A 14,485-nucleotide genomic window follows, 5' to 3' on the forward strand; every position below is an offset into this window, starting at 1 on the left:
ACTTAACATTACTAATTCTGTAACACTTATTTTCTAATCCTATTATTTTAGTAATTAATTATTTTATTAATATATAATTTCTAATCTATAACCAATAACCCATATTGATTAAATTCAGAGTGTAACAATTTCTTTCATGTCTGGGATACATGACATAAAAAGAAAACCCAAGAATTCAACACCTGGGGCTGGGGATGTGGCTCAAGCGGTAGCGCGCTAGCTTGGCATGCGTGCGGCCCGGGTTCAATCCTCAGCTCCACATACCAACAAAGTTGTTGTGTCCGCCGAGAACTAAAAAAAAATAAATAAATAAAATAAAAAAAAAGAATTCAACACCTGCCTTGTTTTTGGTAATGGGGATTGAACACAGGGGCACTTAAATAGTAAGCAAGCAACCAACATTTCTAGACCTTCTTTATGCTTTTTAAAAGACTTTCTTTAGAGACAGGTTCCCACTAAGTTGCTAAAGCTAACTTAACAACGGATCCTTCATCCTCAGTCTTCTGTGCAGCTGGAATGACAGGTTTATGCCACCGCAACTGGCAACCTCTTGCCATTTTTAATAATTTCTTGAATTTAAGATAGCTAGCCACTTGACCTTCTCTCCACCTTTCAGAATAGTGTTTGTTTGGTTTGATTTCATTTGATTTTTATGTACTGTCCAAAGATGTTAGTTGTACTAGCAGAAGAAACAGGTAATAGTTAATTCTAACTCATCTTCATGAAAGCAGAACTATTGGTGAGTTTTCTATATTTTTAAAAGAAACATAATTTAGATATAAAATATGAAGGGATATTTAAATGTTTTCTTTAGAGAACAATCAATATCTGGAAAATGAAGGAAAACTTGATGTGAGATGGTGTTTATGCCAGTGATATTTGAAAGTATTGCACTTTATATTAAAGCAATATCTTCGGTTTTAAAATGAAGAGATGGAAAGTTCAGTGAGAATAAAGGATAAATCTGCTATGTTAAATTTCTGCTTTTCCCTTATGAGGCATACATTCACAAAATGTTATTATAAGCTTTTCAGGCAGCATTTGCAATTTTGAGTAATTTCTGCTGCAGTCTGGCTCTGACTACTTTTCCTTGAATCCTAAGCAGTAGAGAGTGATCCAGAAAATTCTTCATCTGTTGTGTGATTGTTTTTTTCAGCTCTTATTAAGTAATCCATATTTAGAGGCATTCCCACTTAAAAACAAAAACAGATATATCTTCTTTGTTTGCATTGAAATCATGCAGACATTGAATGAAGAAGACGACTTTTAAACATAATTCCTTAATCAGCAACAGGCCAACTTGTCTGTGAAATTTTTACAGAGCAATTGTCAATTGCCTGATTTTCTTTTTACTGTTTATAATGAATTACATTATAAACAGCACTCATATTAATTTTATTATTTTTTTCTCAACATATTTTAAGTACATTTTTTTTCCTGAAACATATTTAGTTTTAGGTGATAAATCATTCTTGATATAGTAAAACATAATACAATAATACCTACTAATTCAATGTGTCATATTAAGAACATAAATCAACTATCTTATATTTGACAAAGGGGCTAAAAGCATGCAATGGAGGAAGGATAGCATCTTCAACAAATGGTGCTGGGAAAACTGGTAATCCATATGCAACAAAATGAATCTGAATCCCTTTTTCTCGCCATGCACAAAAGTAAACTCAAAATGGATCAAGGAGCTTGATGTCAAAACAGAGACTCTGCGTCTGATAGATGCAAATTCCTTAATAGGACACCCATAGCATAAGAGTTAAAAACAAGAATCAACAAATGGTACTTAACTCAAACTAAAAAGTTTTTTCTCAGCAAGAGAAACAATAAGAGAAGTAAACAGGGAGCCTACATCCTGGGAACAAATTTTTACTCCTCACACTTCAGATAGAGCCCTAATATCCAGAGTATACAAAGAACTCAAAAAATTAATAAGAAAACAAATAACCCAATCAACAAATGGGCCATGAAACTGAACAGACACTTCTCAGAGGAGGACATACAAACAATCAACAAGTACATGAAAAAATGCTCACCATCTCTAGCAATCAGAGAAATGCAAATTAAAACCATTCTAAGATACCATCTCACTCCAGTAAGATTGGCAGCCATTATGAAGTCAAACAACAACAAGTGCTGGCGAGGATGTGGGGAAAAGGGTACACTTGTACATTGCTGGTGGGACTGTAAATTGGCGCTGCCAATTTGGAAAGCAATATGGAGATTCCTTGGAAAGCTGGGAATGGAACCACCATTTGTCCCAGCTATTCCTCTTCTCAGACTATTCCCTAAAGACCTTAAAAGAGCGTACTATAGGGATACTGCTTCATCGATGTTCATAGCAGCATAATTCACAATAGCTAGACTGTGTAACCCACCTAGATGCCCTTCAATAGATGAATGGATAAAAAAAAAATGTAGCATTTATAGACAATGGAGTATTACTCAGCACTAAAAAATGACAAAATCATGGCATTTGCAGGGAAATGGATGGCACTAGAGCAGATTATGCTAAGTGAAGATAGCCAAGCCCTAAAAATCAAATGCCAAATGTCTTCTTTAATATAAGGAGAACAACTAAGAACAGAGCAGGGAGGAAGAGCATGACAAGAAGGTTAATATTAAACAGGGATGAGAGATGGGTGGGAAAGGGAGAGAGAAGGGAAATTGTATGGAAATGGAAGGAGACCCCCCCCCATCATTATACAAAATTACATATAAGAGGAAGAGGGGAAAGGGGGAAAAAAACAAGGGAGAGGAATGAACTACAGTAGATGAGGTAGAGAGAGAAGATGGGAGGGGAGAAGAGGGGAGGGGGGATAGTAGAGGATAGGAAAGGCAGCAGAATACAACAGACACTAATATGACACTATGTAAAAACGTGGATGTATAACCGATGTGATTGTGCAATCTGTATACGGGGTAAAAATGGGAGTTCATAACCCACTTGAATCAAAAGTATGAAATATGATATGTCAAGAGCAACTAATAAATCACAAAAGACTGGCACAAAAATAGTGTCCTGAGCTGAAATTTTCAGGGTACAACAGGAGTACAAATGTGAAAGCTAAATCCATAACTTGGCTGTTTGGTCTCAGAAAATGTGGTAGAATCCTAATAAAATCCAATCAGGTACATGAACCTGAAGTCACACTTTATCCAAAAACAAAATGAAACTGACATGAAAAACTCCATTTTTTCGTATTATTTTTCCTTTACTTCTTTTATATTCCTTTGTCTTTTTTATTCAGTTGCTTTTTCTGTTCCTGACAAGTATTACAAGGTTAGGGTCTATGATATGTTCTTCGTTTTCTATTTACACTCTCAACCATCTTTTCTATTGAAACCAGCTATGCCTACCTTTAGCAGTTACTGGTTCAGAGTAAAAGCTCCCATCCTGAGCTGTACTCAAACTCATCTCTTGGTGGTTACCTCTTTGGTAGTGTTTTTACTTACTTATCCTGACAGCTCTTCCATCAATCCATTTTAGGTATTGACATCACTCACCAGATCTAGCTTTGCACTAGATCAATTCTCTAGGGTGCTGCCTCCAATCCCTCTCCCTTCCGTTCAGTGTATACCTCAATGCCACGTTAATCACTTTTTAAGGTGATTTATGATTAGTCTTTCTCTTAATCAAAAAGTTTTACTAACATGGCTTTGTGGTTCTATGTTAAAACAAATTAATTGCAATATTTCTTCCCGAAATAACTTTAAAAAAATAGATTAGGGAAGAAGTGCTTTGACAATGTTGGAATGAGGAACATAAAAGACTTGAGCAATCAGATTATTTCTATTTCTCAGTTCTGTGTTGGCCTTTTTCTTCCCAATTAAAAGGAACATTTCATTTCTCTGCACTGGGGAAGATGGCAAACATCAGCCCCAGGCTTAGTAATCCCAAACAACAAACATTTTGTGCCTCCTTTTGATTATTGGGAGGCACTCCCAAGTGTTTCTTTTCACCTTTTTTTTGGGGGGGGTGAGGGGGTGCGAGGATTAAACCTAGGAGCGCTTAACCACTGAGCCACATTCCCAGCCCTTTTTCATATTTTGTTTAAAGACAGGGTTTTGATGAGTTGTTCAGGGTCTCACTAAATTGATAAATTCGAAATCTGTGTGCCTCCTGCCTCAGCCTCCCCAGCCGCTGGGCTTGCACATATGTACCACTGTCAAGCCAGACCCAGTTTTAATTGGTTCTTCTTCGGTTAATTCTTTTGGATAAATAACTGTTGCCATATAAATGTGTTATTCTTAAGTTCCCCCTCTTCAGGAGATCCTTCTCTTTTCTCAGTGTGAGACCTGGACATTTTTTAAACAAGTTTATGATTTATAGAATTTGGACTACAGAGTCATTCAGGTTATTCTCACTCAAATACCACCTGTGTTACCTTGTGATAGTAATTTAAATATTCTAAGCTTTGATTTCTAAATATCTAAACCAGAAGATGATAAGAAACCCTACTAGTTATGGTAAATTCTAAATGAAATTGAGTATGTAAAGCACTACCACATAATACTCAATTAATAATAGCTATTTATCAGTGTGTGGGGATGCTTCTTTCCTCATTGCCTCCTCATGCATCTATTTATAATTTCAAAATGTTGCTAATTCAAAAATTAGAAATGGGGCAGGGATGTGGCTCAGTGTAGTGCACTTTCCTAGCATAGATGATAGATACCTGAGATGGATACCTAGCAGAGCATAAACATGAAAAAAAAATAAAAATGGTACGTCATGAATATGTATATGAATACTGTGAATAATGTCAGATCCATTGCTTTAACTAAAATGTGAGAGTAAACATTATTTCATATGTTTATGTCTTTTTAAATTTTGTTTTCATTGTAGTTGTTTTTTTTTTTATGTTCTCTGTTGCCCTGTTTTCTATTAGAAGTCTGGTCTTTTAAATTCTTAGATTTAAAAATACCTGTATATAATATGGTTATTAGTCTTTTACCTGTGATGAATGTTGTAAATATTTCCCCCCAGTTTGACAGTTGTCTTGTGACTTTGCTTTTGGATCAGAATGAATTTTTTACCCATAAGAAATCTTTTAATGTTGTCAAACTATTAATATTCTTTTATTATATCTGAATTTTGAGAAATGGAGTGTTATTTCCTATGCTCAGAGTAATATATGTACCTATGCTTTACTTTAATATGATTTCTGTTTTTGCTTACTTGTTATTGTTTTTTACATTCTTTATCCATTTGGGTTTATTATTTTGTTTAATATGGAATAATAATCTCAATTTATCTTTTTCCAGATGTCTTAACAATTTGTTCCAGTCGCACCAATTAAAAAGTCCATATTTTTCCCAATGAATTGATAGCAATTTTATTCCATAGTAATGCCACATTTGAGTCAAGTCTATTTCTGTAATTTCTTTCATTCTATATTTTTTGGTCTATTTGTGGGCAGCATTATATTGTTTTAATTTTAGAGAGCTTATACAAAATTTAATGTTTGATGGGGTTATTGCTTATCACTGCTAGATAAAAAAAAAATTTCCTGATTATTTTTGCATGTCTGTTTTTCCACATTAAGGATAGTATTTACTGTCTACTTTGATTTATAAAGAAAATTTAATACTATTCTTTTACAATGTGTTAATATTGTTAATATAACTTCAGGAGAACTGACTTTGTCATAATTATGACTTAGATTTCAAGGCTTGAAATCAAGTGGTTTAAATTTAATTCGATATGAAAAAGTAATTTAAGTCATTATTTTATTTTTCTCTGAATAACTATTAGAATTAAAGATAAATTGGCTGTTCCCTTTGTGTCTGAAGCCCGCCATTTTTTCAAACTTTTTGTAGGCTTTCTGTCCTGGATCTGGAGCCCAGGTTTCTGTGCAATGCAGAATCTGAAAACAAACCACAGGGAGAATGCTGAGAACCCTGAGAGCCAGGAAATGGTACTGTTAACATTCAGGGATATAGCCATTGATTTTACTCAAGAAGAGTGGGAATGCCTTCAACCTGCTCAGAAAAACTTATATAAAGATGTGATGTTAGAGAACTATAGAAACTTTGCCTTCCTTGCCCTGACTCCTCAAGATACCCAAGAATATTCACCAGAAAAAGGCATAAAACATATATTTCACAAAGTGATAAGTGGAAAATATACAAGTTGTAATATTGACTATTTACAACAAAATAAAATATGGAAAACGACAAGTGAGAGTGAACAACAGAAGTCATATAAAAATTCAGACCATGTTTACCACCAGAGAATGTATACTGGAGAGAAGCCCCACAAATGTAAAGAATGTGGAAAAGCTTACAGTCGAAAAGAAGGCCTTACTTACCACAGCAGAACTCATACTGGAGAGAAGCCCTACAAATGTAAAGAATGTGGAAAAGCTTTCAGTCGAAAAGAAAGCCTTACTTACCACAGCAGAACTCACACAGGAGAGAAGCCCTACAAATGTAAAGAATGTGGAAAAGCTTTCATTCGAAAAGAAAGCCTTACTTACCACAGCAGAACTCACATGAGAGAGAAGCCCTATGAATGTAAAGAATGTGGAAAAGCTTTCAGTCAAAAAGAAGGCCTTACTTGCCACAGCATAACTCATACTGGAGAGAAGCCCTACGAATGTAAAGAATGTGGAAAAGCTTTCAGTCGAAAAGAAAGCCTTACTTGCCACAGCATAACTCATACTGGAGAGAAGCCCCACAAATGTAAAGAATGTGGAAAAGCTTTCAGTCGAAAATCAAACCTTACTCGCCACAGCAGAACTCACGCTGGAGAGAAACCCTACAAATGTAAAGAATGTGGCAAAGCTTTCAGTCAAAAATCAAACCTTACTCACCACAGCAGAACACACACTGGAGAGAAGCCCTACAAATGTAATGAATGTGGCAAAGCTTTTAGTCAAAAACTAGACCTTTTTAGGCACAGCAGAATGCACACTGGAGAGAAGCCCTACAAATGTAATGAATGTGGCAAAGCTTTTAGTCAAAAATCATGCCTCATGTGCCACAGCAGAATGCACACTGGAGAGAAGCCCTACAATTGTCAAGAATGTGCCAAAGCTTTCTATCAAAAATCACACCTTATTCGCCACAGCAGAACTCACACTGGAGAGAAGCCCTACAAATGTAATGATTGTGGCAAAGCTTTTAGTCGAAAACTATACCTTATTAGGCACAGCAGAAGGCACACTGGCGAGAAGTCCTAGAAATGTAAAGAATGTGACAAAACATACAGTCAAAACTCATACCTTATTTGCCAAAGCAGAACTCACACTGGAGAGAAGCCCTACAAATGTAAAGAATGTGGCAAAGCTTTCAGTCAAAAATAGACCTTATTCACCACAGCAGAACTCACACTAGAGAGAAGCACTACAAATGTAAAGATGGTGGCAAAGCTTTCAGTCAAAAAATAGATGTTATTTTCCACAGCAGAATTCACACTAGAGAGAAGCTCTACAATTGTAAAGAATGTGGCAAAGCTTTCAGTTGAAAAATCACACCTTGTTTGCCACAGAGAACTCACACTGGAGAGAAGCCTCACAAATGCAAAGTATGTGATGAAGTTTTTACTCAAATATCAACCCTGATTGCCACAACAGAATTCACATTGGAGAAAACCCTACAAATGTAAGGAATGTGGCAAAGCTTTTAGCCATTAAACAGGCCTTATTCACCACAGCAGAACTCACACTGGAGAATAGCCCTACAAATGTGAATAAGTGGAAAAACTTTTAATAAAAAATAAAACTTTATTCACCACAACAGAAGACACCCTGGTGAATGTGAAATGTAGATAAAGTGATAATACTTTTAAAGAAAAACTAAACCTCATTAACAGAATTTATACAGAAAAGAACCCCTAAAATGAAAACAATGTAGCAAAGCTTTTAATAAGAAATCAATTCTTTTTCACCACTAAGACATTTATTCTGGAAAGAAGACATAAATGTAGAGAATGTAGAAACATTTTAAATTATATATCATACATTACTAGACATCAGAGAAAACACACTGGAGAGAAGCTTTACAAATGAGACCATCGTATCATTCCTCTAAGAAAGAGTCAACATTTAATCCTCACCACAATAACCATAGAAGAGACAAAGTTTTGAAATGTGAAAATTGACAATGTGACAATGCCTCCAAAATTTATTCACCAATACTCAGCACCAGTGGATACATACTGGTTAGAGAGAATACAAATAGGGGAAAAAAAAAAAAACATTTCTTAACCACTATGTTTCTTAAACACTACTGATTTTTGGAGAATTTATTGTACCCAGAAACCTAAATAGTTAGATAATATTTTGAAAACTTATTCAAATTTTAAATTCATTGAACATCTGAAAACTCATACCAGTAGTGAACATTGAACAGATTTTGTCCAAAATGTATGCCTTATATAAAAATGAAACATTTATCATAAATACTTTGTCAAATGTGAAGAATAAATAAATAAATTTTACTTTCTTAAAATCATAGAATTTTTGGCCTAGAATTATGCTGTTAATAAAAAATCATTGCCAAAATTTATGAATAATGGTTCTCCTTAAAAAAAAAACATGTGAAGTTCAAGTTTATGCTACTTGAATCTTAGAAATTCATAACTTATAACATGATGTGAATTTTTTCATTAAAAATGTTTTCTCTCAATTTTGTTATCCAGATTAGTAGGATTTCTTCTCAGTAAAATAATAACTTCAATAAAAATGATGGCTTTAACAAAAGTCGATAAGAAAAAATTCTGTCGGGCTGGGGATGTGACTCAAGTGGTTGCGCTCTCGCCTGGCATGTGTGTGGCCTGGGTTCGATCCTCAGCACCACATACCAACAAAGATGTTGTGTCCGCCAAAAACTAAAAAATAAATATTAAAAATTCTCTCCTCTCCCTCACTCTCTCTCTCCTCTCTCACTCTCTCTTTAAATAAAAAAGAAAGAAATTCTGTCACTTATATTCAAAAATTACTAACTTCCTATGTTCATATTCAGGTAAAGCATTTTGTTAATTAGCAGAATCCAAAAACTGAGAGTTGAGGAAGTTTTAATAGAATATGTTTTAAGAGGAAAAAATGTCAAGGATGAGGATATAAACATCTACCTATAATATATTGATAGTATATATCTATAGTATATTTAAAGTATAGATGTAATATGCATAATATGTAATATATGCTTATGTATATATGCTTATGTATATGTGTATATATATTTTATACATATATACATATTTAAATCAAGGCACTGACAGCAATCACACAAAATTGAAAACATCTCATAAACTTATAAGAAATCTTTAATAACTGTTCCCTTTAACAAATGTATAATGGTTAATGGCTACGGATGTAACTTAGTGGCAGAGTGCTTACTAGCATGTATGAAGCCCTGGGTTTGATCCACAGTACCATTATCAAAAAAGTGAAATCTTGTGCACTGGGCATGTTAACTTTGTGGTTTTGCAGTTGTTCAGCATGTGTGAGGCCCTGGATTCAATCCCCAATACTCACAAAATACATCAAATGTATAATGGTTAAAGCCAGAGACTCTGGGGATCACTCCTTGATCTTTGTTGTTACATAGAGGCTCTTCCTACCACTGGGTAGGGTTAATACTTAGCATGTATAAAACTGTGCTAAAGAAACTTTGTGAGAGTTCTTGTGTCCTAATTATTTCTTGTCTTCTAAATTTACAGAAATTATTTTTGGATTATAAAATGTTTTAAACATGGAAAGAGAATATTTTTTATAAATTAATTATAATACAGTCATTCAAATATATATATATATTTCCTAGCAAATGACAGGCTAATAGAGATTTATGATGGAGATTATAGTGTTAAGGTATAATCACAGTTTTCATGCAGTGATATTTTAAGCAATTTTTAGAGATATCTTTAACTCTTAAAAACAAAAAAATTACTGAAAAACCTTGTTTCAGCATTTTGAAATATCTGATGACATGAAGGTTTACATGGTAACACAAATCTAACAAAAATGTTAAAATACTGACATGAAATACAAATCAACCTTTTCTCCCTAACTTCTCCAGGAGCACAGTTTTTGTTTTTTCATGGCACTTGATTCTGTGGGTTCTCTGCATGTATAAGGGTAGAAGAGAACTGAATGAAGAAAGCCAATGGTAATTTTGAAAACATCAGTTTTTGGAGTTATGTAGAACTTCTAAAGATTGACAGATTTCATTATGTAATATCAAATAATCACATGGTAACAACACCAAAAATCTCTTTTTTTATTTATTTATTTTTATTTGGTGCTGAGGATCAAACACAGTACCTCATATGTCCAAAAATCTCTTTTTAAAAAGACTTTAAATGCTAGGAGACTATTAGTATCCTGGTGGAGATAAATGCTTTCAAAATTTGAGTTTTTGCTAGAAAGTTTGAATTTTATCATTGTCAAAAAATGCTATCGGTTGTTTTCCTTGAAGGGAATGGCTTGGTTGGTTCAGGATGCATCTCATTCACACAAGGGCTTTTCTTCTGAAGTATCTGTTCATCTTGATACACAGTGGGAATGTTTTATGCATACTTCCCATTCATCATTAAAATTGATTGTAATCAATAATTGATTTTTTTTTCCTAGGTATCAGGGATTGAACTCTGGGGCACTCAACTACTAAGCCACATCCCCAGCCCTACTTTTTGTATTTTATTTAGAGACAGAGTCTCTCCAAGTTCCTTAGTGCCTTGCTTTTACTGAGATTGTCTTTGAACTCATGATCTTACTATCTCAGCCTCCAAAGCTTCTGGGTAGTAATTGAGATTTCATGAAATTAATGACTTTTACTGCATCATTCTTAGGAGATACCCCCCACTGCCACAAACACAGGAAACTCATAAAGGTGAAAAATATCATGGCCAGAGTTTGATGCCTCTGGCGTGATTCATAGGTGGGTAATGACACCAATGCTTCTGCATTTTCAGTGCAAATGCCAACCCAACCAAAAGATAAATATAGTCTTACTGTCATTATGAAGATAGCTTTGACCTCTTAGATTCCAAAAAGTGTCTTAGGCTAGGAGTTTCCATAGAAACTTCTTCAAGTAGTAAGTAAGATTATCATTAATAGTCTAATGAACTACGGTTGATTTTGTAGAAGATTGCTAATACAATGAAAAAAGAAAGAATACATACTTTGACTACTTTATTATGGGCTGGATGCTGTCTTTTGCCCTTACTGATCCACTCTCATCTCTCTGTTCAGTGTCTCTAGAAGGTGATCTTCATGGACTCTGTCACTGAGCTCCTTGATCACGGGCTATCAGAGGATTTGGCTAGTAGAATAACAGGCAGGAGATCAGAGGGTAGAGGAAAAATGTGTCAAGAGCATTTATTCTTAATTCCTTTCCTGCCAGGCAACTGATTTGACTATCACTTTATTTCTCTCTCAGGGGCCAAATGCCCTATCATGGCTATTAATCAGAGTTAAGAAAAATAATATCATTACTTACTTTCTGATGTTTCAAATTATTTTTATTTACTTTCTCCATATATCATAAGATTTGTGGAATTCATTTATGTGTGAATAATGACAACTGTGTTTACAAAAGTTAATTAAATTGGTTGAGATCTCAAAACTATCATATGGTGGAATTGTGTCTTCTCTTCTTCACTGATCACTGGATTTAGAGCCCACCCTAAATCCAATATGATCTCATCTCAAAATCCTTAATTACATCTAAAAGAGTCCATACTTACAGATTTATATAGGCATCTTTTGGAGGCCACTATTTAACTTTTTGTAATGGCTCCAAAATCACAGAATGATCAACTTCATTGCATGGAAATGGAAAGGAGACCCCCCATCATTATACAAAATTACATATAAGAGGAAGAGGGGAAAGGGGAAAAAAAACAAGGGAGAGTAATGAACTACAGTAGATGAGGTAGAGAGAGAAGATGGGAGGGGAGGGGAGGGGAGGGGGGATAGTAGAGGATAGGAAAGGCAGCAGAATACAACAGACACTAGTATGACACTATGTAAAAACGTGGATGTGTAACCGATGTGATTGTGCAATCTGTATACGGGGTAAAAATGGGAGTTCATAACCCACTTGAATCAAAAGTATGAAATAGGGGCTGGGGATGTGGCTCAAGCGTAGCGCGCTCACCTAGCATTCGTTCGGCCCGGGTATGATCCTCAGCACCACATACAAAGGAAGATGTTGTGTCCGCCGAGAACTAAGAAAAAATAAATAAATGTTAAAAATTCTCTCTCTGTCCCCCTCTCTCAAAAAAAAAAGTATGAAATATGATATGTCAGAAGCTATGTAATGTTTTGAACAACTAATAAATCACAAAAAGCCTGGCACAATGTGCTAGAAATGTTTAAGATGGAAAATAGTGTCCTGAGCTGAAATTTTCAGGGTACAACAGGAGTACAAATGTGAAAGCTAAATCCATAACTTGGCTGTTGGTCTCAGAAAATGTGGTAGAATCCTAATAAAATCCAATCAGGTACATGAACCTGAAGTCACACTTTATCCAAAAACAAAATGAAACTGACATGAAAAACTCCATTTTTTCGTATTATTTTTCCTTTACTTCTTTTATATTCCTTTGTCTTTTTTATTCAGTTGCTTTTTCTGTTCCTGACAAGTATTACAAGGTTAGGGTCTATGATATGTTCTTCGTTTTCTATTTACACTCTCAACCATCTCTTCTATTGAAACCAGCTATGCCTACCTTTAGCAGTTACTGGTTCAGAGTAAAAGCTCCCATCCTGAGCTGAACTCAAACTCATCTCTTGGTGGTTACCTCTTTGGTAGTGTTTTTACTTACTTATCTTGACAGCTCTTCCATCAATCCATTTTAGGTATTGACATCACTCACCAGATCTAGCTTTGCACTAGATCAATTCTCTAGGGTGCTGCCTCCAATCCCTCTCCCTTCCGTTCAGTGTATACCTCAATGCCACGCTAATCACTTTTTTTTTTAAGAGAGAGTGAGAGAGGAGAGAGAGAGAGAGAAAAAATTTTTAATGTTTTATTGTTTTATTCTCGGCAGACACAACATCTTTTTGGTATGTGGTGCTGAGGATCGAACCCGGGCCGCACGCATGCCAGGCGAGCGCTACCGCTTGAGCCACATCCCCAGCCCCGCTAATCACTTTTTAAGGTGATTTATGATTAGTCTTTCTCTTAATCAAAAATTTTACTAACATGGCTTTGTGGTTCTATGTTAAAACAAATTAAATTAGTTGCAATATTTCTTCCTGAAATAACTTTAAAAAAATAGATTAGGGAAGAAGTGCTTTGACAATGTTGGAATGAGGAACATAAAAGACTTGAGCAATCAGATTATTTCTATTTCTCAGTTCTGTGTTGGCCTTTTTCTTCCCAATTAAAAGGAACATTTCATTTCTCTGCACTGGGGAAGATGGCAAACATCAGCCCCAGGCTTAGTAATCCCAAACAACAAACATTTTGTGCCTCCTTTTGATTATTGGGAGGCACTCCCAAGTGTTTCTTTTCACCTTTTTTTGGGGGGGGGGGTGAGGGGGTGCGAGGATTAAACCTAGGAGCGCTTAACCACTGAGCCACATTCCCAGCCCTTTTTCATATTTTGTTTAGAGACAGGGTTTTGATGAGTTGTTCAGGGTCTCACTAAATTGATAAATTCGAAATCTGTGTGCCTCCTGCCTCAGCCTCCCCAGCCGCTGGGCTTGCACATATGTACCACTGTCAAGCCAGACCCAGTTTTAATTGGTTCTTCTTTGGTTAATTCTTTTGGATAAATAACTGTTGCCATATAAATGTGTTATTCTTAAGTTCCCCCTCTTCAGGAGATCCTTCTCTTTTCTCAGTGTGAGACCTGGACATTTTTTAAACAAGTTTATGATTTATAGAATTTGGACTACAGAGTCATTCAGGTTATTCTCACTCAAATACCACCTGTGTTACCTTGTGATAGTAATTTAAATATTCTAAGCTTTGATTTCTAAATATCTAAACCAGAAGATAAGAAACCCTACTAGTTATGGTAAATTCTAAATGAAATTGAGTATGTAAAGCACTACCACATAATACTCAATTAATAATAGCTATTTATCAGTGTGTGGGGATGCTTCTTTCCTCATTGCCTCCTCGTGCGTCTATTTATAATTTCAAAATGTTGCTAATTCAAAAATTAGAAATGGGGCAGGGATGTGGCTCAGTGTAGTGCACTTTCCTAGCATAGATGATAGATACCTGAGATGGATACCTAGCAGTGCATAAACATGAAAAAAAATGGTATGTCATGAATATGTATATGAATACTGTGAATAATGTCAGATCCATTGCTTTAATTAAATTTACTTATGAGAGTAAACATTATTTCATATGTTTATGTCTTTTTAAATTTTGTTTTCATTGTAGTTTTTTTTATGTTCTCTGTTGCCCTGTTTTCTATTGGAAGTCTGGTCTTTTAAATTCTTAGATTTAAAAATACCTGTATATAATATGGTTATGAGTCTTTTACCTGTGATGAATGTTG

General features: G+C 35.0%; 1 protein-coding gene across 1 annotated transcript in view; it reads left to right on the forward strand.

Moving 5' to 3' along the window:
* Znf91 (zinc finger protein 91) overlaps positions 1–14,485 on the forward strand; it is a 37,931-nt gene that overhangs the window by 12,811 nt on the left and 10,635 nt on the right. The window contains 1 exon segment of the mRNA XM_078032904.1: positions 5,836–7,313. Coding sequence (XP_077889030.1) covers positions 5,874–7,313 — 1,440 coding nt within the window. The 5' untranslated portion in view covers positions 5,836–5,873.

This window comes from Ictidomys tridecemlineatus, chromosome 15, assembly GCF_052094955.1.
Source record: "Ictidomys tridecemlineatus isolate mIctTri1 chromosome 15, mIctTri1.hap1, whole genome shotgun sequence".
NCBI lineage: Eukaryota > Metazoa > Chordata > Mammalia > Rodentia > Sciuridae > Ictidomys > Ictidomys tridecemlineatus.